The 24,340-nt window shown below is 51.9% G+C and overlaps 2 protein-coding genes across 14 annotated transcripts; both read right to left on the bottom strand.

The window, feature by feature from the left end:
• Positions 1–1,500: 1,500 nt before the first annotated feature.
• On the bottom strand, positions 1,501–14,456 carry SLC29A1 (solute carrier family 29 member 1 (Augustine blood group)). Of its 13 annotated transcripts, none has more exons than XM_011354739.2 (14): positions 14,263–14,456; positions 9,135–9,244; positions 7,882–8,027; positions 5,836–5,917; positions 5,525–5,721; positions 5,284–5,423; positions 4,869–5,003; positions 4,680–4,777; positions 4,433–4,511; positions 3,874–3,998; positions 3,540–3,648; positions 3,218–3,303; positions 2,604–2,803; positions 1,501–2,198 (listed from the first exon to the last, which is right to left on the bottom strand). In XM_011354739.2, exons 3-14 carry the CDS (start codon positions 7,908–7,910, stop codon positions 2,087–2,089), a joined length of 1,392 nt encoding a protein of 463 aa, XP_011353041.1. In that variant the 5' UTR covers positions 7,911–8,027; positions 9,135–9,244; positions 14,263–14,456; the 3' UTR covers positions 1,501–2,086. The 13 variants fall into 13 exon arrangements, with proteins under 13 accessions (XP_011353041.1, XP_011353042.1, XP_011353043.1 ...); XM_011354740.2 differs by having other exon boundaries at positions 3,874–3,971; XM_011354741.2 differs by having other exon boundaries at positions 7,882–8,000.
• Positions 14,450–16,390, bottom strand: MYMX (myomixer, myoblast fusion factor). Its single transcript, XM_023527661.1, has 2 exons — positions 14,915–16,390; positions 14,450–14,581 (listed from the first exon to the last, which is right to left on the bottom strand). Exon 1 carries the CDS (start codon positions 16,249–16,251, stop codon positions 15,997–15,999), a length of 255 nt encoding a protein of 84 aa, XP_023383429.1. The 5' UTR covers positions 16,252–16,390; the 3' UTR covers positions 14,450–14,581; positions 14,915–15,996.
• Positions 16,391–24,340: the final 7,950 nt, after the last annotated feature.

The following is a 24,340-nucleotide window of genomic DNA, read 5'->3' as shown; positions in this document are numbered from 1 at the left end:
AACAAACGTTTTTTGAGTACCTCTGGGAGCCAGATATTGCACTTGTAGCTTCAAGAGTCAACACATGAATAGAATGTAGACACTAACCTGAAAAACATGAGTCTGCTGGTTGGATTAAGGTAACAGCATGATAAAAGATATGTCACAAAGTTAAAACAGTTCTGGGGTGCAAAGGTGGAAGAACTGGCTGTTTTGGTGGTGGCAGTGGTGGTGGTGGAAGTTCTGGAAATGCTTGGCATGCTCCAAGGAGAGAGACCAGCATATGACTAAATTTGTTTTCAGGTTATCCTGTGGCCATGTGTGGAAGGAGACCAGAGCAGGAGTCCTGAAAGGCCAGGCAGGAGGCAGTGAGGACATCCAGGGAAGAAATGCAGGCTCCCTGAGGGGCTAATGGTGCTAGGAAGGAGCCCAATAGGACTCTCAGGTTTGGGTACAATGGAGACTTCTGCAAGGACAGAGAGGAGTACAGGTTTAACTCAGCCTGACTCATTGCCAAAGGGCACTGCAAAGACTAGAGAATACTCAGGGAACCCCTTACTTTTGCATCTGCTAGGAAAGGAATACCTTATTTTTTCACCAACCTCAGCTATATATGCAGGTTTGATATTGGAGTACATGGACTCATTTCCCATACAATGATATACTTAACTAACTTTAATGAAGCCTGAAGCCTTTAATTAAATTAAACTGAAGAATGAAGCCTTGACATTGGTGCCAACTCTAGCAACCTGCTGGTCAGGGACCAGTGAGCAGTCTGGGTTGTGTGGGAATACCTCCTCCCCTTCTGAGACATGTGCTCAGGGCCAGGGCCAGTGAGATTGCGGGGAAGGGGGGGCAGTGCGGCGGGGGGGGGGGGGGAAGGGGAGGTCCACAGTGCCAGAGCTCTAGTTCCATTTTCTGTCGGAAGAGCCATTTTTGATATACGGGACCCAGTGGTATGGCTCCCTCCACTGAGACACTCTCATGGTCCTATACCATCCCATCCCACCCCTCCCTATGCCAGAGTTTGAGAAGAGAAGTGGAGGTCTAAGCTTTGGTGTCCGGGCAGAGTGCCAGGTAAGGGAGAACCCTAGGTGTTCTTGCTGGGAGGTATGGGAGTATGGTCAGGAGCTGAGTGGGGGGAGTCTGATGAGGGGAAAGATGGCTAGTTTTGCAGAGCTCATTACCGGGGCTGAGGGGTGAGGAGAGAGTGGAGGGGGTGACAGTAAAAACAAAAGAAAGTCGGGCTGCTGTCTCCATCTCCAGTCCCATGGAAGGAATGAAGCAACAATCCAACAATTTGAGTGTCCTGGCTCTAGGCCTGTCTCTCCTCTGTGGCCGCAGCAGGGGGCACTGCAGCCCCTCTGAGGGTAAGAGGGCTAACTCCCCCCACCCCCACCCCTAACCTTAGACCCAGGCCCAGTGCTGGCCAAGACCCCACAGCTGGGTCATGCTCATCCCCCCAGACTCCATCCCTAAACAGTCCCCAGGGCATGAAGCCATGGCTGGAGGACACAGGAAGCCATGGAGGGAAAAAAATGGTTTATTTAGTCAGAGAGCCTCTGAAGGTACCTGGTTTGTTGAGTATAAAAAAGGCAGTAAAATGGCAACTGTATAGGGTGCATGATGGGTGGGAACAAGGCAGGGGGAGCAGGAGAGGGACAAGGAGAGGTTGGAGGAAGAGGGACAGGGGGATAAGGAGGGATTGCAAATGATATAGACTGGACCTTAGAAGAGACAGTCCTAGCCCCTAGTACAGGCAACACAAACACACACAGACACACACAGACACACACACACACACACACACTGAGCCTAGGAACCTCCGTCGTCCCGCTCAATCAAGGATCAGTAAGATCCAAGTGTGGGGGTTTCTAGCATATGCATAGAATGTGTCCTCTCTCTCAACTCTGACCCTGAGGCCCACAATATCCCCCCACTGTCTACCCAGAGGCTCCCTCCTCAGGGCCTGGACACCAGGGCCTACCACAGGCCATGAAAAAGCAGAAGTTGGCTAGAAGAGAAAACCTACAGCCCACCCCTGCCCATCTCTGCAGAAGGAAGGGGCAGGAGCAGACAGTTGGTGCAGTCCTCTGTTCGTCAATGGTCACACAATTGCCCGGAACAGGAAGGAGAAGACAGCCCCCAGTGCCAGGCCAAGAGACAGAAAGAAGGCCATGATGGTTCCAGCTGTCTCTGCCTCAGCCGGCTTCACTTTCCTAGAGAGGCAAGGCTACCTTAGGATGGGCCCTACTCCAGCCCTCCCACCCCGCTAGAGCATCAAGGGTGGGGAGATTTGCCTGAGCACCTAATTCTGCTAGCCAACACATCCTCCTTTCCCAACCCCAATCTGGCTTTTCCCTCTTAGAGAAACACATCCTGGGGTCTGCCCTCCACCTAACCTGAGAGCCCCCTCCCACATCCCTATTAGCTTGTGCACCCCACCCCCGCACTTCCCACAAAAACCCCTTTAGCCTAGGTGCCCCTTCCCAAGCATCTCCTCTCTTAGCCTGGAAACCTTAAGCTCCAGGATCAGGGAGTCTCCTTTTACCCTCTCTCCGTCTATCAAATATCCCCTGCTGGAACTCTAGATCCTGCCTGATGCCTCTGGGTTCCCCACTCACTTGGGCCCGAAGCACATGCAGAGACTGGCGAGGTAGCCATTGGAGAAGGCGAAGGCAGCCACGAAGATGATGAACCAGGCATCGTGCTCAAAGACCACAGTCAGGTATCGGCGGGGCTGGACATTGCACAGCAGCAGCAGGGGCACAAACACCAGCCGGGCCAGCACCAAGCATGGCAGCAAGAGGCTGTCCTTCCCAGGCTGTAGCAACCAGGCAGTGCCTCAGCTGGGGGTGGCCCCCAGGGCTCCATTTAGTCACTCAGGATCTGAATTGAAACCTCAGAGCCTGGATACCCTTAGGGGTACTGATTGGGAGAGGGTAGAGTAGAACCTTCTGGAATGCTGGAAATGTTTTTCCTCTGGACCTGGCTGGTGATTATGGAGGGGGGAGGGGAGGGAGGGAGGGAGGGAGTGTGTGTGAGAGTGTGTGTGTGTGTGTGTGTGTGTGTGTGTGTGTGTGTTATACTCATTAAGCTATACACTTAAGACTTGTATACCTTACTATAGATCATGTTCTTGGTTTTTAAAAAAGCATGATCCCCTTGCCACCATAGGTTCTTGGTCTCAGGGTGGACTCTTCCCTCTCACAGGAGCTTGATACCCTCTTCCACTTACCCACATGGATATGGCTGTGAGGCTCCGGCCCAGCCAGTCAAAGACATTGAAAGTCAAGAAACAGGAAACGGGAATGAAGTAATCCTCTGGAAGAGGAAGACTACATTAGGGGATGTTTATGAGGTCCGCAGGCAGATTTAACAACCTTGACCCTCACTTGGACTGTTTTTCCAACTGTAAAGTAGAGATGCTTTTAGCCCAAGGAAGGGCAAATGTAACAGAAGAGTCAAGGTGGGGAGATGGCAGCCCAGGGTCCCCTCTTCCCCAACCCCAGTCCAGCTCAAGTCCCTGTCTCCATCCTGGGAACCTATGGTGTCCTTACGCCAGGTACTGGTGCCTGCAATGCTGGACTTGACCTCCGCGGTCACAGCAGGAAACACCCCAATGGTGACCGTAAAGATGAAGCAGACGGAGAGAGCCGGGACCAAGATCTGGAGGAAAGGAACCCAGGCCCATGTCTTCATGGTGGCCGTGCATTGAAGAACCATGAATACACGCACGCACGCACGAACAAGAATCCAGGAGAGTAGCCAGTCTCAGGTCAGAAAGGGATTCGATGGACAATGTCAGGGGGGTTGGGATGAGGAGAGAAAGAGGCTGAGAGGTAGAGGGCAGGACACCCATGCCCCATGCCCCATGCCCCATTCCCCACGCACATTTTTGAGGATGGCTAGGATTGAGTGGCTTTTGTTGGTGGTCTGAGAGTTGGGGGCTGAAACTCCAGGCTCCTCTTTGCCTGCTCTTGGCTGTCCTCCTGGAGGGTGACAGGTTGTGGAAGGATCTTCAAGTTGCAGAAAGGACAGAGCAACAGAAAATGACACACACATCCCCCAAAAGGGCTGGAGTTAGTTGGGGGTAGACACCCCTTACAGTGTATAGCCATATCCTAAAACCTAGCCCAGACCTTCTCTAAATCCCCATAGCACCAGTCCTTACGTCCTGACCTCTCCCGGGAGCCTCAGCTCATGTTTGACCTTGTCCGAGAATCCGAAATTGCTTCCCACTGTCCTCAGGTATTCAGGGTAATCCAGGATCTCCCCCCAACTTTATTTTTCCCAACCCTTATTTCCCATTGTCCCCCTCACTCCACCTGTGGTCCCTCTGGCCTCTGGCTCATTTCTGCCAGCTAACAATATACTGGTTTCTGCCCTCTGAGCTCAGCTGTCCCCCTGCCAGGAGGCTGTCCTCCACCTGGCTTCCTCAGGCTATTCAGACCTTTACTAATGAGGTCCAACTTGGTCTCCTGTTCCCCAGGCCCTTCGAGCTTGAGCTGCTGGTAGTAGCGGTAGAATGCCTATAAAGTGAGGGAGACGGGAGGTGGATTCAGAGGTGGTATCTCCCGAAACCCTGCGTCCCCCCACAGGTTTCAGCCTCAGAGTACCCTTGGTCTGGAACCCTAGACGCCCCCCCCCCCCGCACCCCCCCCCCAGCCTCCAAACCCCTGCTTTCTTCTTTTGCTCACCAGCCGGGACAGGCCCAGGTAACAGATGATAGCCAAAACAATGACCCCACAGGCTGTGATAAAATAGCCGAAGGCGCTTTCTGAGAGTTCTGAGCCACCTGGGGGTGGAGGGTGTCTGTGATGAGACAGGCCCCACCCCCATCTCTCCACAAAAACCAGAGCAACAGGCGGAGAGACAGCAAGACTTACTGGCAATGGCACAGATCATGGCCACTGAGGCGAAGATGCCTGCCAGGCCCTGGCCACTCATGATGGGGGCCGTGTAGTTAGCAGGCAGGAGGCCAGCCAGACCAAACAGGCTGCCCTGCAGGATGGCACCAAACGCTGGGGGAACAAGGCGGGCATTAGCAGGGGAGGGGGCAGGCTGGGGTTCATGGGAAAACAGGTCCCTGTAACTCCTTCTTTCCTCCCAGTGAGTCTTTGACACTCAGTGGCCCTTCTCTCTGCCCAGACTCTCAGCCCTGGTCTCTGCCTGCTCAGGCCTCTGAACCCTGACTGCCCACAGCATCCATTTCCTCTGGGGAATGGCTGCCTGTGGGTCTGAAAGAAGGGTGGGGGTATGTGAAAAAGTCTTTGCCCCAGATCCCCTCCCAGCCCTGCTTACAATTAATGAGCATGATCTTGATCATGGTGATGATGAAGAAGGGCAGGGCATCCAGGTGCACCTTCACCAGAATAGCAGTGATCAGGAACACCAGCAGGATAGCCACCAGGCTACCCAGGATCCGAACAGACTGGGAGATCCTGCGGGAGAGGACGAGGCGGCAGAGAAGAGTGGTTAAAGCGGGGGCTCAGCCCAGGGCACATGGGAGGCAGCCGAGGGTCAGGCTGGTTCTGGTGCTCACTTCTGATGCAGGAAGGAGTTGAGGCAGGTGAAGAGCAGCAGGGGCAACATGGCACACAGGGTCATGACATTGTTGAAAATGGCACTCAGAGAATTCCGCTTTGGAGAGGGTGCTGTGGTGGTGGCCAAGGCCTGGATATCCCTGCTCGGTTCAGTAGAGGACATGTTCTGATACTGGTCCAGGCGGTTTGTGAAGTACTATGGGGGATGCAGAGAAGTGTTGGAACCTCTCTCCCTGTGCCCACGAGTACAGATGCAGGCCTTACATGCCCAGTGGACATACCCCCCGGGGCCCAGTCCCCTTGGTCTCACCTGAGTGGCTGTCATAAAAAAATTCCAGGGGAGCAGGGTCCCCAGACCCAGCATGAAGAAGATAAGCCAGACGGCTTTGTACCTGCAGATGGGAAAGGGAAGAGGGACCAAGTGACGCACCATCCTCGCACCATCCTCCCCTCCTCCCCAGATCAAACCTGGGGAAGCTCGTCCCTCCCTGACTTTTATTCTCTCCGGCTGTCCCAGGGTACAGGGCATCTGTGTTTGTGTCCATGTGCACGTGTCCTCCTATGGGTGTGTGCAGAGGGGGAGGTGTCCTGGGATATGGAAAAGGGCCCAGTCAAGTCCAGAGCGGGAGGCGGACCAGGGACACAGGGCTGAAGGGCATGACCGCAGGACGGTGGTTCTCAGCCCCCAAAGACTCAGGGGAGCTTGCAGCCTTGGGAACCAGTGTGACCCACACATCCGGAGGTAGTTTTAGAAATCCTGCTAAAGACTGGGGGTGGTGGGTGAGTGAGAAAGCAAATAGCAAGTGTCTTCCACCCCCGCCAGGAAGGCTGGAAGTGATTATGATTATGCAGTCTGGGCAGGGACTGTGTGGCTCCCCAAAGAGGATTGTGAGGTCAAGAAACTCCCAGACTATTCCAGACCTAGTGGGATAGGCAGGCGGGGTGCCTTTGGGCAGCTGGTAAGTGAAAGCTGTTTTTTCCGGGCCCAGACAGAACCGGCTTTGTAGGTCACACCGCCTAGGGTAGGCCAAGAGGTATCAGGCCACTGGACGTCACCCGGGCCCCAGAGTGTAAATAAGTGCCACCCCAGCTTTGGCCAGGGCACGGCCCCAAGCCCTATACCTCAGGGCCTGTCTAGGATGGGCCAGCTTCCCCCAGGCAGCCCTAGACCCTCCCACTGTGGTCTCAAGATGTGTCAACCATATCCTCCCAACCAACATCTGCTTTCTCAGAGAGACAAAGACAAAGCCCAAAGCAGTGAGACTAGGGCCTGACCTCACACAGGGAGGGCCTGGGTGAACACACCAACTGCGCAGGTCTGGGCCATTATAACTGTTATCTCCCCAATTCTCTCATATCCTCCCCACCTTGAAAAAGAGAGCTAAGGGTTTGATTCAGAGACCCAGGATGAAGGGAGAAACTCCCAGCCAAGGTCACACGGGATAGAGGGTGAGAGTGGAGGCTGCATGAGTGCAACGGGTGATGGCAGTGGAGAGGGGCTCAGAGAACGGCTGGGAGTGGTGAGGTTGAGAAGGGGCAGGCAGGCAGCCTGGGAGTGGAGACGAGGGTGGGAGCCAACCTGGAGCCTGTACACCTTAAATTCTGTCTCCTTACATTCTCTCCCTCCAAATAAACCTCGCCTCTATTTTACAGATGGAAAACAATCTTGGAGAGATTAAACTAAGTGCCTAAGGTCCCACAGCCAGAAGCGGTCTAGTTCTCTAGCCTTTGGCATAGGAAGGAGACAGAATGAGCAGGGAGAGGTGATGGGGTCAGGGGCCTGAGTCGAAGAGCTTTGGATCTGAGGCATGACTCCGTCACCTTCCTTGGGTCCTAGACTCCTTGGAGAACTTGAATCAAGCTACAGCCTCTTACCCTAAAACACATATGTACAATCACAGTTATGGGTCTAACTTGAGGCAGTTCACAGGCTCCAGAGGTGGGGAAGTGAGAGGTCAGAGCAAGGACTGGGAAGAGGTCATCTAAGGCAGAGGCAGCCCTGAGGGACGGGTAGTCCTGCCAGATGCGCTCAGGGATGAGGGGTGCTGACAAATATCTCCCCACGGTGATGGTGGGAGGAGCTGGAAGCTTCTGGCTGGCCAGAAAGCAACAGTGGAAATACTGACAAGGCCGGGGAGGGGCTGCCACCCACCCATCTTTGCCCTCCCCACAGAAACCCCAGCCAGCAGCCAGCCAAGGCATGCATAGCCCCCACCCCAGATGCAGACCTGACTCACAGCTACCTGGCTAGAAGGCCAGTTAGCAGTGACAACTCCAAATTCCAAAGGATACCACACCCAGCCCCCTGGAGACCCATTTCACTCCCCTGGGTCTCCAACCCAGGTCCCCCCAGTACCTGTCCTGAGGCTGGTGACTGGTTGTCATGGTGACAGCGTTCTTGGTTTTGCTTGGCTGACAGCTCCCTTCTTCTGAGGCTTGCTGGGGGCAGAAGCAGTGCGAGGCCTTGTCTTCGCCCCGTTTCCCCACAGGCCTCTTCAGACTCTTGGGGGCCAGGACCGGGCAAGGCAGGCTGAGCTGGCAAGCCTTACAATCCAGCAGGACCCTCTATCGGCCCTGCCTCTCAGGACTGCTCAATCTGACCCCTCTGGGCAATCCTGTTGGGCCCCCCTGCCTGCTCAGGCTCTACCTGGCGCCAGGCCTGGCCTGGCTGCTGCCATCGCTATTTTTATCTAGCAGCGAAGCAGTTTGTAAGCTGGGAAACCAGCGGGTGGAGAGCAGGAGGGAAGGAGGAGGACTCTGACTGAGAGGGAGAGAAAGACAGGCAAAGGCAAGGAAGATGAGAGGGGTCAGGGACAGTGACAACTATGGAAGGAGGGAGAGGAGGAGGGAAACAGAAAAGAGATAGAGCAGAGAGGGAGAGGTGGGGGGAGGAGGGAGGCACAAAACAAACAGATCTGTAGTAGCAGCAGCCACAGGGATCAATGATGACTGAGGCCAAGCCAGAGAGGCCTCCCCCTCCAGGACCTCTCTGCAAATCTGACCTCTCCGCCCTCCCAGGGAGCCCTTGGACTCATGGCTATAGTGGGCTCTAGAGAGCCTGTTCCCTCCTAGAGGCACCTCAGACTCTAGCCCCTCTGCTGGTGGCACTTCAATCTTCCTTTCCAGCTACTGCCCAGGGGCTTCCTAGTTCCTAGCCAGTTTTCCAGGAAAATACTTTCCGATAGATATGCGACACAGCCCTTTCCACAACCTAGACTGGCCTCGCCCCTGACCCTTAGTCCTGGTCCCGGCGGTACCCCATCCCCCCTTGGTTCCTCTCTAACTTACTCTCAGGCCCATGTCCTCTTTCCCTTTCTGAGAGCAAACTTAGAGGGAAGATTGCGGGGAGTGGGGGCACAGGCCTGACTAACTGCATAGTCCCAAAGCTCCTAGCCTCCTCCTCTGTGTCCCTCTCCTGCCTTCCCCCTCAGCGTCCCTCTCCTGCTCTCCCCTGTTATTTCTGTAGCTAGGACCTCTTTGGAACCAGCAGATGAAACAGCTTTCCCTTTAGATGGCATGGAAAGGCAGGCAGGCGTGTCCTGGTGCATCCAGGCCTAGCTCTGGAGCGAGGACTGGCTTCCCCTCTTGCCTACCTGGGCCAGCACTCACCAGATGCCCAGACTTGCCAGCAGAAGGGTGAGAGCAGAGCGGGCCTGGGCAGTCCCTGGGAGGTCGTCCTAGCTCCGGCTCAGGCAGCAGGCCTTGTCCATGGGCTCCTCCTGGGTAAGGGTCCAGAATGAAGACAGTGGCACAGGGCATATGGGGAGAGAACCCCCCAGGCCTTGCTGTGGGAGGAAGTTTCCTCATTCTGAGAAGCCTCACATACACTCAACCAGAAGATAAAACACTACCCCTGTAGCTTGGGAGATAAGAGACCCAATTGTCTCAGCAGGGGAGCTGAGGGGGTGGGTCAACTCAGGTGCAGCCAGTGCTCCAGATCCGAACCTCAAGACAAAGAGATACCATCCAGTACCCCAGACCATCGAGGGGTTTTTCTACCTGTTCCTGTAAGTCTTCTCAACCCCTTCCTGGGTAAACTCCAGACTCTCTAAAAGCTCTCTTCAGTCCCCCAGCCCACACCTGGGTTGTAGAACAAGGAAGGGAGGAGCAGAATCACAGGCCTCCAGATAGAGGCAAAGGGCTTCTTTCATTCATCCTTTCCACAAATATTTACCGAGAACCTCTGCATGCTAACCAGGTTCTAGGCAGTGGGCACAGAGTGGAGAACAACATGTTTTTACATTTTCTAGAGAGATAGGAAAAGAGAGCTGTACCCTGAGGGGTGGATAGAGAAGGCTCAAGACAAGTTTTCTACTAGGGAGCAGGGAGGAGAACCCTGAGCTTCCCACCTCAGCATACTGTGCTCCACCCCCACCCCCACAGGCAAAGAGCATATGGACGCTGTTTCAAACCAGACCAGAGACTGAGTGGAGAGAATAGGGTACGTCTCCTTCCTTAGTGAAATCTGCCTTAGGCTTAGAGAAGTATTAATTTCTGCCCTCTCCCCCAGCTACATACCTGTTCTTTGTTCTAGCCAAACCCACCCCAGTCCTGGGCACAATTCAACTCCTGGGGCAGCCCCCTCCCCCGCCCACATCTTGACACTCAGCAGGCCAGCCCAGGTGTTTTATTCTTGTCTGCCTTTGCCCAGCAGCAACCGGGGATTTGATAACAGCTCAGAGAATCTGGTGTCCCTCCAGCCATGCCTTGGCCTGCCGAGATGAGGCCCTGAAAGCAGCCACCAAACTGAATACCTCCCCACCCCCATGCTCCTAACACCTTTCATGCATCCCAGCTTCCAGACAGATCCTTGTGGTAACATCAAATTCTCCACTCCCCAGGATTCCATATGGGGCCAGCCACTACCTGCAGGTACCCTCTCTTCCCTCACAACCACCTATTAGCTAGTTTTAAATTGTCCCCATTGAACAGATAGAGGCAGCTAAAGTTCAGAGAGATCGAATCACTTGTCTGAGGTCACAGAGCTAGTGGTGAAGGAGTGAGCTAGAATTCAAACTCTACATGTAGCTTATTCTACGCTCCTTCTGGGGTGAAGAGGGAGGTATAAAGGCTGCTACCCAACTAGCCCAATATACTGGGAGGTGGGGGTGTTCTACTCCAACTAAGGGAGAAAAATAAGGTGAAGGCCCAGGTCATCTGCAGCCTGACATGGGTGTCACGTGTAAGGCAACCTTCCCTCCCACATCCTGGCATGGAAAAGTTCACAAGCAGGACAAATGGGAGGGCCTAAAGGTTACCAGAGAAATGGGCAGAGGGGAGGCTCCAAGAGGGGCGAGGGGCAGAGTGGGACCAGCCCTCACCCACCACTGCTCTTCCTTGGGAAGAACACCTGGGGTGTGTGTCCTTGTCCTTTCTGAGTTAAAGAAGGGTCCTCTTTCTGGGAATTAATAAGGACCTAGGAAGGGGTAGCTAGGGACACGAGTTTGCTAATAAAAGGTGGGGGTTAAAGAGAGTCTCTCCAGCTCGGTTTTGTGTGCTCTCAGCCCCATTCCCCTCACGCATAGCGGTTAACGGCGCAGCCCCTCCCCTGTACCAACCAGATTGATCGCTATTAACCATCTACTCGCCCGCCCTTTCCGGAGGTCAACTCGGCGACAGCTGGTTCCAGGCCCAGGAGGCACTCCGTCCTGCCCCTCTCGCGTTCCGGTCCCTGCAGGGTCCCTCTGAGCCCCGACCCTTTGCACGCCATGTGCTGCGCGGCTCCGCATGCTCTACGCAGGGGTGCCCCCACCTGGCGTCCCCTCTGTTAGCTGCGCAGCTGCCAGGCCGGGCCTCCCTGCCCTCGTGGCAGGCGGGAAGCGGTGCCTTACGTCCCGGCGCTCCCCAGCCCCACGGCTCCCCAGCCCCGCCGACCCCAGGCAGCACCTGCCAGGAAGGAGTCCTCCCTCCAACGCTGATATCCGCGCACTCTCTAGCCGTTTCCCGCGCCCGCTGCAGCGCATTCATACCCGCCTTCCACTGGGCCCGCCCCGGGCGCGCCCCCACGCCGCTGGCTCTCCCCGTCCTCCCCCACCCGCAGCCGTCCCGGCCCCGCCCCGGCCCGCCCCTGCCAACAGCACAGCTGCTCCGAACCCGAAAGGGCCCACATCCCAAGACCCTGCTCCCCGCATCGCCGCCTGGCCCACGCTTCGCGTTGTTATTTCTGTAGCTCGTACTTCTCTGGGCCTGGCCCCACCAATCCCTGCCCCATCAAGGTGCACGCGGCGCTGGAGCGTACAACCCCACACTGGTACCCCTAGTCTTCTGCGCGCCGGGGCTACACAAATCCTACATAACTCGTCTCGGGGATTTCCCAGAGACAAACCTGCTCAAACAGGCCCAGACGCCCCCACGTCCACCCATACTATATCTCAGATGTTCAGCCATCACTCCCCAAATCCCCTCCCACGCCACTTTTTCCCCACAGTGTACCTTCTTCCTTTGCAGTGAACTTTTCGGTGTCACTTTCTTCCTTTCAGACCTGTCCTGTCTTCTGCTCTTCCCCCCACCCCCACCCCCTCACACACCTTGGGATCCCTCTGACATATATAATCAGTGACCAGCATGGTGGGTTTTCCCACCTCTAACACACACAGACCCACGCACCTATACAAACACCACAGCCACCCACAACTGTGACTTGGAGGGGGATGTGTGGCTCTGTATGGGGTGATAGGTAGAGGCACAGCCCTATAGCACCTTCATGATTCACCCTTTCTAAATCTAGAACTTTGGAAAGACTGAAGCAAAGAGAAAAAGCAAGGGAACAGCCTTGTATCCTGAGTGAATCCTATAGTCCTGATACTCTGAGGCAGAAGCCTTGCCCAGCTTCACATCCTCCACTAGTAGAGAAGGAAGCGGGTGGGTATGCTGAGGAGTGGTCAGTCCTTCTAGTACCTCCAAGGGAGGGTGAAGGGATTCCCTCGTTCTTTGTTGGTTAGTAAATTGGGAAGAAGGAGAATCTCTGCCCCTACAGCAGCCCTCAGTGCTGGAAGATAATCCAAAGTCTGGAGAGGCACTGAGGAGAGAAAATCCAGTACAGCACTCCTCCCTTCCTGCACCAAGAGGCCTGTTCTCTGGCGAAGCCACAGACACTAATTAACAATTAGGAGTACTAACATCATAGGGATAAGGCAGTCACATCCTCTCCCCAGAGAACAGATGGGGCCCTGGGAGGGGAGATAGCTTTTCTACTTAGGATCAAGGGATGCTCCAGAAGGGGTGCTCCCAGCCTTCCTACAACTTGTCCCACAGAGACATGACACAGCATCATCCGAAGCCTTAACCAAGCAGAGGGCAGGAAGAGGGATATTGGTGGTTATTTTTCTAGGCACTGACCCATGGCTTGAAAACGGCTTCATGTCTGGATCAACAACACCCGCCCCCCCTCCCCATTCCCACCCAGTGTTTGTCCAATCTTTCTCTCTTCCTCTCCTGGCCCTCCTTTCTCCTCTTCTTTGGCCCCTGCCTCTCTCCCCACTGTCATTGCCCGGCTGTGGGCTTTTGGGGGATGGCAGGCCTTAGGGGTCAGACAGATCTGCCAAGCATAGCCAGGCTGGTGGCCAGTGGCTGCAGTTGTGTGCCAAGGGGGCTGGAAGTGGAAAGAAACTGGAGGGAAGTGGTGAGGGTCCAAGGCCATAAAGGGGAAGGATGGTTCCTCTCCCCACCCCCGCTGAAGCCTGGACTGCTCTCTAAATGGCAACAGCCAGGGCTGTTATTGCTGGAGAGAAGCCCATCTGGCACTCACCCTACCTGGGCTGCCAGCCAGCACCCACACCCCTCCAGAGTTACCTCCCTGGACAGAGATGGTTTCTGGGTGCTAGGGCCCTCTGCTGGACAGCCTTAAAGCTCCAACTCACACCAGCTTGTGCCTGGAGTTTTTCTAGCCAGGTCCAGGCAGTCCTTGCCACCATCCACCCAATCTTATGGCTCGCTCCCTCCCTGGGCTCCCTCAGGTCCCTGGCACAGGAGTGGGGTGGGAAGGGCTGATCCAGCTGCACCCCACCCCCACCCTATTTGAGACTGGCTTGCCCCAGACTCCCTCCTCCCCAGGCCTCAAGCCTGCCTCACCACCTCACAAACAAAGTCCTATCTTCCCCCAGCCCTGTGTCCATCTGTTTGCTGGAAGTGTGTTTGCTCAGCCCAGCGTTGTCACCAGGACGTGTCTCATGATTGTGTGTTGTCAGCTGAATTAGTGGTTATATCTCCACGGCCTTGTGGCAGGACTGGGACTAGGGTGAGGACAGTGAGGCACTTGCCTGAGGCGCAAATTTTAAGGGGACATCAAATAATTCAGGAATTAAGATAAATAATATTTTAATGCAATACTTTAAAAAAATCAAAGTTATTGCAAAAAACCCATGATGAACAAAACATCAACATTTAAAATAGAGACAGGATCACTTCCTTCATCTTCCTTTAGAGTGGGTATGGACTCTGTTAGCTAGGTCTGGGCTTGCCCTTCTAATTTCTCAGACCTCTGCCCTTACACCCTGCTCTGGGCTGGCTGGCCTCTGACCTTGAGTGATCTGTATGTGGTTGGGGTGAGGGGCAGTCATCTAACAGCGGCCCTCAAAATCCCAGAAAAGTATCCACTCCGCCAGAAACAGCAGAAGCCGACTCTTTTGATAGCCCCATCGCAGAGAGCCCTACCAGCACCACTCTCCGCCCCGCCCCACCGTGCTGCCTGGGAACACCGCAGACACCGCCCCGGCCCCCGCCTCTGCTCCCCGCACACCTGCGGAGACCTTAGAGGTGCATCCGAAGTTGCAGAGAAGAGACGGAAATTCCCAGGCCGTCAGGCCTCTGGTTGCCCTCCTGGGCCCCTCACTTCGGGGTTGGGGCGGTAGCCGGAAATCGCAGTTCGCGCCGCGTCCGACCGGTCTGAGCTGCCGAAGGAGGCGCGGGGAGGGTAGAGTGAGGTGGGGAAGGGGCGGGGCGGAGAGGGGCTGCAACCGGCAATCCCGCGCCCGCCCGGAGCTCTGCGGCGGGCTCTGTCCTGCCTGCCGTTGCTCGGGAGCGCGGCGCGCTTCGGGGGAAGCGGACGGAAAGGGAGCCTGGGAGCAGGAGTCAAAAAAAAAAAAAAAATTGCTTGTGACTCGAGAGGGAACTGGGTTAGGAGGCCAGGAGCTCACACCCGCTTCACTCCACCTCTAACCCCAGGCCGACTTTCCGTGCGGGGCGAGCATGTGCACTGGCTTTTGAGGACACCGGGTGGAAGCAGATGGTCGAGCGGTGGTGAGGAGGGTGGGTGGAGGGAGAGTCTGAAGGAAAACCCCGCAGGGCTGGGATGGGGCCGCATAGCTCTGGTCTCAGGTCTTACCCACGCCTAACCTTATGACGGGTGTGGGGACCGGATGGGGGTACTAAAAGATGCCTGTATTCCTTACCGTCTCCCTCAGACCCCGGAGCCCGAGACTCGCTGGTTAAGGAAGGGAGGGAGGACTATTGCAGGGGAACCCTAAGCAAATTATTCGAGGCTGAAATGCAGATACTTTTGACAACTCATATTTGACCCCTGAGGGGCCTCCTACTGGGGAGGTATGTAAAGCAGTGAATTCCTCAGGCCACCCTCCCCCACCCCATCTCTTCAGAGACAGAGTCCCTCTCAGGAGCATGCATTATTTTTGCTCTGCTCCCCTGGGAGACTGACCACAGGGGTCCCCAAGCCAACAAATCCCCCTCTTCCCAACCACCATTAGCTGAGAAGAGTCTCCAAACTCAGTCAAGGACGTTTTCCTTCTTACCTTGAGCTGGATGACCAAACTCTCTCCAAGAGAGCCCCAGGACTGCTGGATCAGAGTGTGCCTATTGGCTGAATTGAAACAAAAGAACTTCCAGGAGATGAGGATTGACAGGGACATGGAATAGGGGATCAGAGAAAGCCTTGAGTTGTCCTCCACTCCCACTCAGGTGCAGTGCAGGCTCGGCTCAGGTATGGGTAACAAGACTTTCAGAGGAATCCCAAGAATAAAGAAGTATTTATTGAGCACCTCCTACATGCTGGGCTTTGGGGGCAGGACTGCTTCTCGGGGAATCAAGGTCTTATTCTTTTAAGATAAATCCTGAGTTTGGAAGACAATCTAGATTAAAACCTTGCATCTGCACTAAATTGTCAATTCTCTCTGGGTTAAGCATTGTCCATCATTGGACCTTATGTCTCCACTTATCTGGTGGTGGGGAGAGGGGGGAGAGTCATTTTTTTTCGCTGCTGAGGCCCGGGGTGATTCAGAAAGGTCTTGGGAGGAATGCAGGGAGGGAGGGGTAAAAATGGGGTCTTCTCTAGATCCAGGGCATCGTTCCAGGCCTTTCTGCTGGGAGCCAGGAGACATGTCTTAGTTGGACCCATCTCATGCTCAGCCCTGAACCATATCTTGATGCCTACTGGGCAGGCTGTAGTCAGTGACGGTGCCAAGACTGTCTCATTCCAAAAGAAAGCATTTAGTTTCTGCTGCTCCCAGGACTCGTGGCCTCATTTTTGCCGGGCTAGCCTCTCCCTCCTCTCTGGGTGTGCCACTCTGGAGGCCTCCTCAGCATCTGGCGGGTGTCCCTGGCTGAAGACAAACAACAGACAGCCCAGCAAAGCCTCTCGTGTGTTCTGGGAGCCTAGGCGGCGGGCCAATCGACGCAGCAGGGGCAGGAGGTGCTGGCGGGCCAGGCGGGCAGCGGGCAGGAGCAGGCGGGACAGCAGCATTCGAAGCAGTAACGGGAGCAGTGGAACGGGCATGGCTGGGTCAGCGACTTCGAAGGCAATCCAGACTTTAGGCTTGCCTTTCCTGCTCCTGGTAAAGACATGGGGTGGGCAGTATCTCCCCACAACACACACTTTGGTTTACATTCTCTCTCTCTCCAGACCTCAATTCACAGGTCACATTTGTTTTCCTGAAGCCCTTTCTCTTGGCAGGTAGCTGTTGGCTGGAGGGTTCTCACTACATAGTAAAGCTGGGACTCTTACTGTTTCCTGGACCCTCCCCTCCTCTTCCACACCCTCAGTCTCCTGACATTCTCCATCCCTTCTCCCTCGATCCAGCAGGAGTTCTTCTCCAGGCAATTTTAAGTTGTCTTTAGCAGGCCCTTGATCCACGCTGAGCTGACACTTCTTACCCTCCTAATCACCCACCCCCATCCATGGGCAGCAACTCTCACCAGTCAGAAGCACTGCTCAGAAGCAATCTCTGGTTGAATTTGCCTGTGGGGACACAGCCTCAGAGGACGGACATTCAATACATTGGGCTGCCCCACCCAGCTCGGCCCCACCCAGGACAGCTTGCCCGGATAGGGGGAGCAAGCAAGAGACAGCTGCCTGCCGGCACCTGGTATATGGGGGAGGGGCAGCTGGACTGCAAGAAATGGGAACAGATGTAGGAATTCTCCCTGCTGAGTGCAGACCTTAGAGTTGGAACCCAGACTAGACTTTCTAATGATGTGACCATAGGCACATTGATTCTTTGGGGCTCCAATCCCCTCCTTGGTTACTTCAGTAACTAAGAATAGCTGGGAGGAGTAACTAACTGGAATGAGACTGTCTGAGACCCACTTGCCCAAACCCCAGAAGCAGGTAAGACTGCAACCCAGACACACCAGGCATGCTCTGAATGGCCAAGACAGGGAGAACAGGACCTGGGGAGGCATTTGAGGTAGAGGAGTGAGGTTGCAGCCCAACTCAGCTGGGCCCAGTTATATAGAGCTAGGTGTCACTCCCACTTAGGGACAGGAAGAGAAATACATACTTCAGGATCCTCTTCTCCACTTACTTTCTTCCCTTCCCGCCCCCCACCCCCGCGCCCCCCGGTCCTCCACCCCTGCCTTGAAATTAAATGAAGTTTCATGTGATAGCAAGATATAGAGACAACCTGAGTTTGTTTTGTTTTTAAATACCTCATTCTATTTCATAAAATGGAAATAATGAGGTAATAGCAGTGAAAGTGTTTTGTAAACGTCACAGCCTTAGGAATGTGATCATTTATCATCATCCCACTACCAGCCTCCATTAGCATCATCGCACCTCCAAAACCAGTGAAGATCTTGAAGAAAGAAAACTTAACCATCAAAAAGTTCTGCTCCACTTCTACCAGGAGGCAGCAGGACCTAGAATACAAATTTATAGGCATTATCTTCCTCTTTTTCTGGTTGCTTCCTGAAAAGATATGATGGCCATTTGTTATCCCTGAGCCGTTGTGGGACGTGTATTTATCTAAACAAACGTACCAAGCCTGTGAGTTCGTGATCTTACTCAATCCTCACCATCACGCTGCAAGGGAGTGATTATTAACCATTGTACACATAAAGAAACAGGTTCAATGTGGTTAAGCAACTTATCTAGAATCACACAGTAAATACATGGCCTGATCTCCCCGCAAACCTGCCTCTCCCTCAAGCTTTCCCATCTCTGTAAATGGCAACTGCACCTTTCTAGTTAGTCTGGCCAAAATCTTAGAAGTTATGCTGACTTCTGTCTTCCCATTGCAGTTCATTACCTACATTAGTAAATCCAGGTGCCTCTACTCTGAAAGTACTCAGAATCTCACCACTTCTCACCAATGTCACCATTACTACCCTCGTCTGAGCATTCATCGCCTCTTGCCTAAATTACCATAGTAGCTGCCTAACTGGTATTACTTTTTCTCTTTTCCACACAGTGACCAGAATAATAATCTTTATAAAACATGAATCAAATCTTGTTGTTGTTGTTGTTGTTGTTCAAACTGTCCAATGACTCCCATTCACTCAGAGTTAAAGCCAAAGGCTTTAATTATGATCCTCAAGGTCCTAGATGGTCTGACCTTCCCTGGCTTCTTGATTCAACCTCTGGTTCTTGCCTCTCTCCCTCTGCTCCAACCACACCGGCCTCTTTGCAGCTCTTTAACTGTATCAGACATGTTTCTGCCTTAGGGCCTTTGCACCTACTATTGCTCCTGCCTGCAAGGCTCTTTAGGTAGCCACATGGCTCCATCTCTTACCTCCTTTAAGTCTTTGCCCAAATATTATCCTTCCGTTCTATTTAAAAGTATATTCCTTCCACCCCATCTCCTACTGCCTCCTCTCTACCTCCTCCTCTGCTGTCTCCACAGCAAATCACAGTCTGACGTGCTATGTATTTTACCTCCTTATCTTGTTGATTATCTGCCTCCCCAACTAGAATACAAACTCCATGAGAGTATGGACTTATGTCTTTTGTCAAAAAAGCTGCTTCTAGTTCCTGATTTAGCCTTTTATAATGTATCTTGCCTACACCATCCTGACCTCTACCCCTTTTCCTCTGCTGGCCAGGGAGTGGCCAGGAAACTCTGAGGAAATTGGTCATAACTTCTGTGTTTTAAAGTCAATTAAAAAAAAGTATCTGGAGGCCAGCTCGTGAAGTGGAAACCTGTGGGCTGGGCATTAAGTGACCCCTGGAGTCATCCTCCCTGATCCTCTTCCTAGATCCTCAGAGCCATCTAGAAGCATCCTGGGGACTCCTACCACCCCTATACATAGGTATCGGTTCATCAAACCGTTCATGTAAACAATAAGCCTTGAGTGCCTATTGTGTGCCAGGCCTATGCAAGGTGCCAAAGACAGGATGGACAGACCAAGAGAGTCAGCAGGCAACCAGATGGGTAAACTGAAGATGAGGTGGTGAGAATAGTAATAGAGCTAAGAATTTTTGCAAGACCTGGGAGCACTGGGCCTCCTGCTCCTCCTGCTCCTCCCACCTCTTTCTGCTTATCCCATTCAGGGGTCCAAAGCACTCTACAACCTGGCTATCACCTCTGACACAGTACCCACCTGCACGAGGAGGTGAAGAGTGCTTCTGCATTGCTCACTTGATTAAAGTACTGGCTCTGGCACCCTGTCTCAGGGTCACTCTGCTGCATGAGCAGACTCAGACTGCAGGTGGCATGACACCCTCTAGAGTTGTGCTGTATGGTGGTCTTCTTCCTTAAAGTGGGGATGATCATAACACCTACCAAGGGCAGGATTCAAAGATAGGAGAATACTAGGTCCAGAGCTTGGCTCCTAGAAAGTGTCCAATAAACAGGAATTTTCTTCCTTTCATCATTTTGCATTTTCCCAATGGGCTACTCCTCGAAGCCCCGCCACGAGGCCCCCTGATGCTCATGAGCAGCCACCAGGAGTTGATGCTGAGGCTCAGTTAATGCTTGAAGAATTGATAGAGGCCCTGGGACCTGGCTGTCATGTTTCACTCTCCTGTCATTCCCTCCAAGGGATCAGCACTGGCCTGGACTGCTTCCTGGTTATGGGAGGCTGAGGGCAGTGCTGAACTCCAAACAAGGAGTTCTGAAAAAAGGCCAGGGAGGCCTCATCAAGGGCAGGAAGTGCTGAGAGGCACAGTACCTAGAGCAGGTGCGTAGGCCAGCCAAGTAGAGGAAGTATCGGCGGGTAAGGCAGAATACTAGCCCAGAATCCGGTGTTCAGCCCTGTTACCAATCATAGCATCAGTAGTCCTGAAAACACCTTCCTGAGTGGGGCTCAAAAAAGTAGAAGGAAGAAGTGGGGCTGTTGGGAGGATCCAAGGCCTGAATGTGATGACAATTGAGAGAACACTTTGTGAACCACATCTCTGAGGTAAGAGATTATACATGCAGGAGAGACAGGCCCTTACCCATGACCACCATTCCTCTGCTCACCAATGCCAGGCAATGAAAGACCCATGAACAGGCAATGGGGCAGTAAGACACACACTAGACATGCTCGTAAGACCCAAAGAAAGTGGGTTAGGGAGTTGGATGTTGCCTAAAAGAGTTGACAGGTGGGCTACCCTATCCACCAGAGCAGTTGCTATGTCTGGGAAGCAGGAGGCTCAGAGAGGAGCCTGAATAGAATGCAGCCCATTGTCCCCACTGAAACAACTGTCACTCTCCCCAGACTCAGCTGACAGGACTCAGGGTGGGAATGTGAGCCCAGCCCTTCTATCAAGGCCTCTCAGGAACAGTCAGCTGTTGAGATAAGACAGCTGCTTCCCAGGCATGGATCAAGGGGCTGGAAGAAGGACATGGATCAAGGCTGGAAGAAGGACATGGATCAAGTAAGGAAGGACATGCCTGGCATATTTGATTGGAGGAAGGAGAGCAGCAAAACCCACAGGCCCCGAGAATAAACCTAAGAAAGATTGAGCAAAACCTTCAGGGAGAAAACAAACAAAATTTTTGCAAAAAAAGATCTAAATATTGGATGGGTGTGCCAAGGTGTCAGGAAAGTATAGTTACAAAGATGTTAGTTCTTGAAATTTATCTGGAAAGTCAATGAGATTCCGATCGAAAACCCAACGGTTGTTTTTTTTTTTTTTCCTTTTCTAGAATTGGATAAGCTGATAATAAAATTTATATGGAAAAGGGGCCAAGAATAGCGAAATCAATCTGAAGATGAAAAAAGAGGGGATGCAAATCTGGCTCTATAGATACCAATCTGGTCATATGGGAATGAAAACAGTGTGGCAAGGTGCAAGAGTAGACACAGTGACTAATGAATGAAGTAGAGAGTTTAGAAACAAGTCCAAGAATATATGGGGCAGAGGTGGAAGTTGTGTTTAGAGGAGAAAGGACTAGTGAGAAATTGGAGTTGCGACAGTCGGCCATCCACGAGGGAAAGATAGGTTTGATCCTCTGACACACCAACTACAAAAAGAAATTCCACTGGCATTAGGGACCTGTATGTGGAAAGTAAAACATATAGGAGCTGATCTTTAGGAATTTGGGATAGTAGAGAATTATTTGTTTTAGAGATTTTTACAAACTTCTTATTATGGTAATTTTCAAAATTACACAAAAGTAGAGATAATAGTATAATGAACTCCCGTTTATCAATCATTCAGCTTCAGTAATAATTCCAAAGCTTTAAATTCATAAAAGACACTACAAACGAAATGAAAAGACAGTCCCTCAGAGACTTGGAGAAAAAAAAATTGCAATCCAAATAACCGAAAAAGATTTAGTACCAATTATAAATAAAGTATTTTTATAATAAATAAGAAAAGGACCAAAAAAAAATAGCCAAAGAAAAATAAAGAAAGAATATAAGTGGGTCATTTCCTAAGGAGAAAATACGTGTGGCTCATAAATGTGAAAAGTATAAACAATATCTTGAAAGAGCTACCGTTTAGTACCCCTGAGCAGTGGAAATTCATGGAGTACTGGAAGGGAGGGTTAACGGGCTCAGTCATTTGGGAGCGCAATTTGGCAATATCTGGTAAAGCTGGAAACATTTCCTTGGAACTCAACAATTCCATTTGTAGGTGTGACTCTAGAGAAATTCTCACAGATGTGCACAGAGAGATGTGTACGAGGATGTTCTTTTATGCTTTTTTTGGTAATAACAACAACAAAAAAACTAAACAAATGTCCACAAGAGGAGAAAAGTAAACAGTCATAAAATGGAATACTCTACAGCAGATAATATGAATGTACTAACTCTCACATATCAATGGGTATAAGTATCAAAGACGTGATGTTGAGGAAAACCAACTGGCAAAAGAATTAGAGCTAAATGATGCCATTTATGTAAAAATTTAAAACACGTAAGCAATTGTATATATATATATATTTGTGTATACATACCCATGTGGTAAAAGTAGAAACAGATTGGAAAGACAGACAGGACTTAGGAGAATAGCCCCCTTTAAGGGAAGAGGAACAGAGGAAATGATGGTCCACAGGTAGGGGGAGGGGATTATAGCTGTGTCTGTAAAATATTATCCCTTTAAAGAAATGAAGAAAGCTAAAGGAAATATGGCAAAATGTTAACACTGTTTAATCTTGGTAGTAAATACATGGAAGCATTCTCTTATATTATTTGCCATCCTCTGTACTTTATTATTATTCTGCATATCATTTATTCAATAGTGAAAACATGTGTTGGTTTCCCTAACCTCTTACTCTTTTTTTCTGGACCTCCCTAACTTTCTTCCATCTTTTCCCCTCTTTCCTTCTCTTCCCTGTCTCCCGCAAGTTTCTGGCCCCCAGCAGTAAAGGCAGTGTTGTCTGGAAGTTAGGAAGCATGGTGCTGGAAGGCAGGCCTCTAGCTCTGGCTTTTCCCTTGGTGGGCATCCTCCTTTCTGTCCTCAGTTACTCCTTGGATGTCCGGGGCTAGCCCCTTTCTGCCTTATCTCGCCCCCATAGGCAAGAGTTGCTGCTTTGTGCCAGGGATGAGGCTGGCATCAGGGGAGTGGGAACAGGACAGGCAAAAGAGGGAGGACAGGGGAACCTACTTATGTGGAGGTGACCTTGCCACACGACTCCCATGGCAATCCAGGGGATCACAGCCTGCTCCCTGAGTCACTGGCCCGGAAAGATTGCTGGTGGCCTCCAAACCTCTGCTTATCTCCCTTCACCTGCCCCTTGTGAATCCAAGTGGGGACCCACCCAGGCAGTCCTTTTCTCTCCCCTCCCTCACCCACATCTCCCTCTTGGTGAGGGAATTCTGAAAATATGAGGGAAGGGACTAGATACCTCATCCTGAGTGATTGGAGGACCCGGAATGGTGGGTGTGGGAAATGCACATCTGTCAAGACCACTGATGCTAAGTCCATGTCAGTTATGACAAAACAGATGCCATTAGACTTCTCTGTGTTTGATTCAACTGATGCGTATTTATTCTATTTGAATCTGATAACACAAATGTTGAATAACAGAAAATATGGTTCTTTCTAAAGAGCTACATTTTGAACATGTCTTCATTCTTGGGATACATAAATGATTATCTACACAAAAATCTACCTGCAGAGTTTATATTCGAGTTAGAATCGTGCTGGGAGAGGTCAGACGACCCAATTAATTAATTAATTGAAATGGGCAGCTCTCAAACCAAATAATACTTCATTTATCACATTGCCATTTACAAAGTATGTGATTCGTATGGTCTTTATAATTTTCCTCTGAGTGTTCTTGTCTATGGACAGATAAACAAACTGAGGTTCAGAGAGGATCTCAGTGACAGTAGGAAGAGGCTGGCAGGAAGACAGTTGAGGTAGAAGTGTTTGCATGTCAGACCCGAGAGGGTTCCACTTCCAACAGGGATACCTTGGCTCTTCAGGAGGCATCTTCCATGGAGACCTTTAACGGTTTAAATTGTTGGGAGTGTTCACATTAGCCGGGAGAGCATTTCGTTTTCTTAGTCAACAAACTTGTTTAGTGTTCATCCATGTATCAGTGAAAAAGATAGTCCTGTGCCAATATGTGGTCAGCAGGGGAGATAGAGGAGTAAACAGGAAATAACAATACAGAGAGATAAATGCTCTGCCAGAGAAAGCGACTGGTACCTTAGGAGTCCCGGGCACGTGGCCAGCATGGGACCCGGGATGTGTGTCCGCGCCTGTGTGGAACTTCTCAGAGAAGGCCTCCTGAAGGATAGAGCTTCTGAGCTGAGGCTTGAAGGAGGAGTGGCCAAGAAGGAGGAGGACTCAAGAGGAAGAAGAAGAGAGGCAAAGGATGCTCAGGGGGCAGAGGACGGGAAGAATGTGACACATACTGTGGGGAGACCTGCTATATGGTGGGGACAGAGTCCAGGCGAAGAAGAGCATGAACAAAAACAGAGTGAGGTGAATTCAGGAAATATTTGGTGTGCACAGGCATCAGGCCGAAGCAATGCTTAGGTGAGTGCTGGACATTCCTGCTGGCTGGTGTCGCTAATAGTAGGAAATCAGGATCATTTTGGGGAAATGGGTTGATGAACCCAGGTTTCCAACAAGGTGGTCTGAAGATTTGATTAAACATAGCGTCTGATGTCTCTGACAAGAGTGTGGGCAGTGATGAAGCTTAGAAAGGGTTGTGGGGGCGAGGGAGCAGGAGAAAGGTGGATGGTCCAGGAGAGAGGATGAG

This window comes from Pteropus vampyrus, unplaced genomic scaffold, assembly GCF_000151845.1.
Source record: "Pteropus vampyrus isolate Shadow unplaced genomic scaffold, Pvam_2.0 Scaffold18, whole genome shotgun sequence".
In the NCBI taxonomy this organism is placed as follows: Eukaryota; Metazoa; Chordata; class Mammalia; order Chiroptera; family Pteropodidae; genus Pteropus; species Pteropus vampyrus.
Note: the sequence above shows the minus strand (reverse complement) of the source record. Positions and strands in the feature narration are given on the sequence as shown.

Bases quoted from the DNA above. Each gene is read 5' to 3' on its own strand.
- SLC29A1 (XM_011354739.2), bottom strand. From the start codon at position 7,910: ATGACAACCAGTCACCAGCCTCAGGACAG. The intron at 5,722-5,835 runs GTGAGACCAAGG...CATCCCCCATAG, and splicing joins TTTTTATGACAGCCACTCAG to TACTTCACAAACCGCCTGGA. The intron at 2,804-3,217 runs GTAAGTGGAAGA...TGGTTGCTACAG, and splicing joins TCACAGCCATATCCATGTGG to CCTGGGAAGGACAGCCTCTT.
- MYMX (XM_023527661.1), bottom strand. From the start codon at position 16,251: ATGCCCGTTCCACTGCTCCCGTTACTGCTTCGAATGCTGCTGTCCCGC.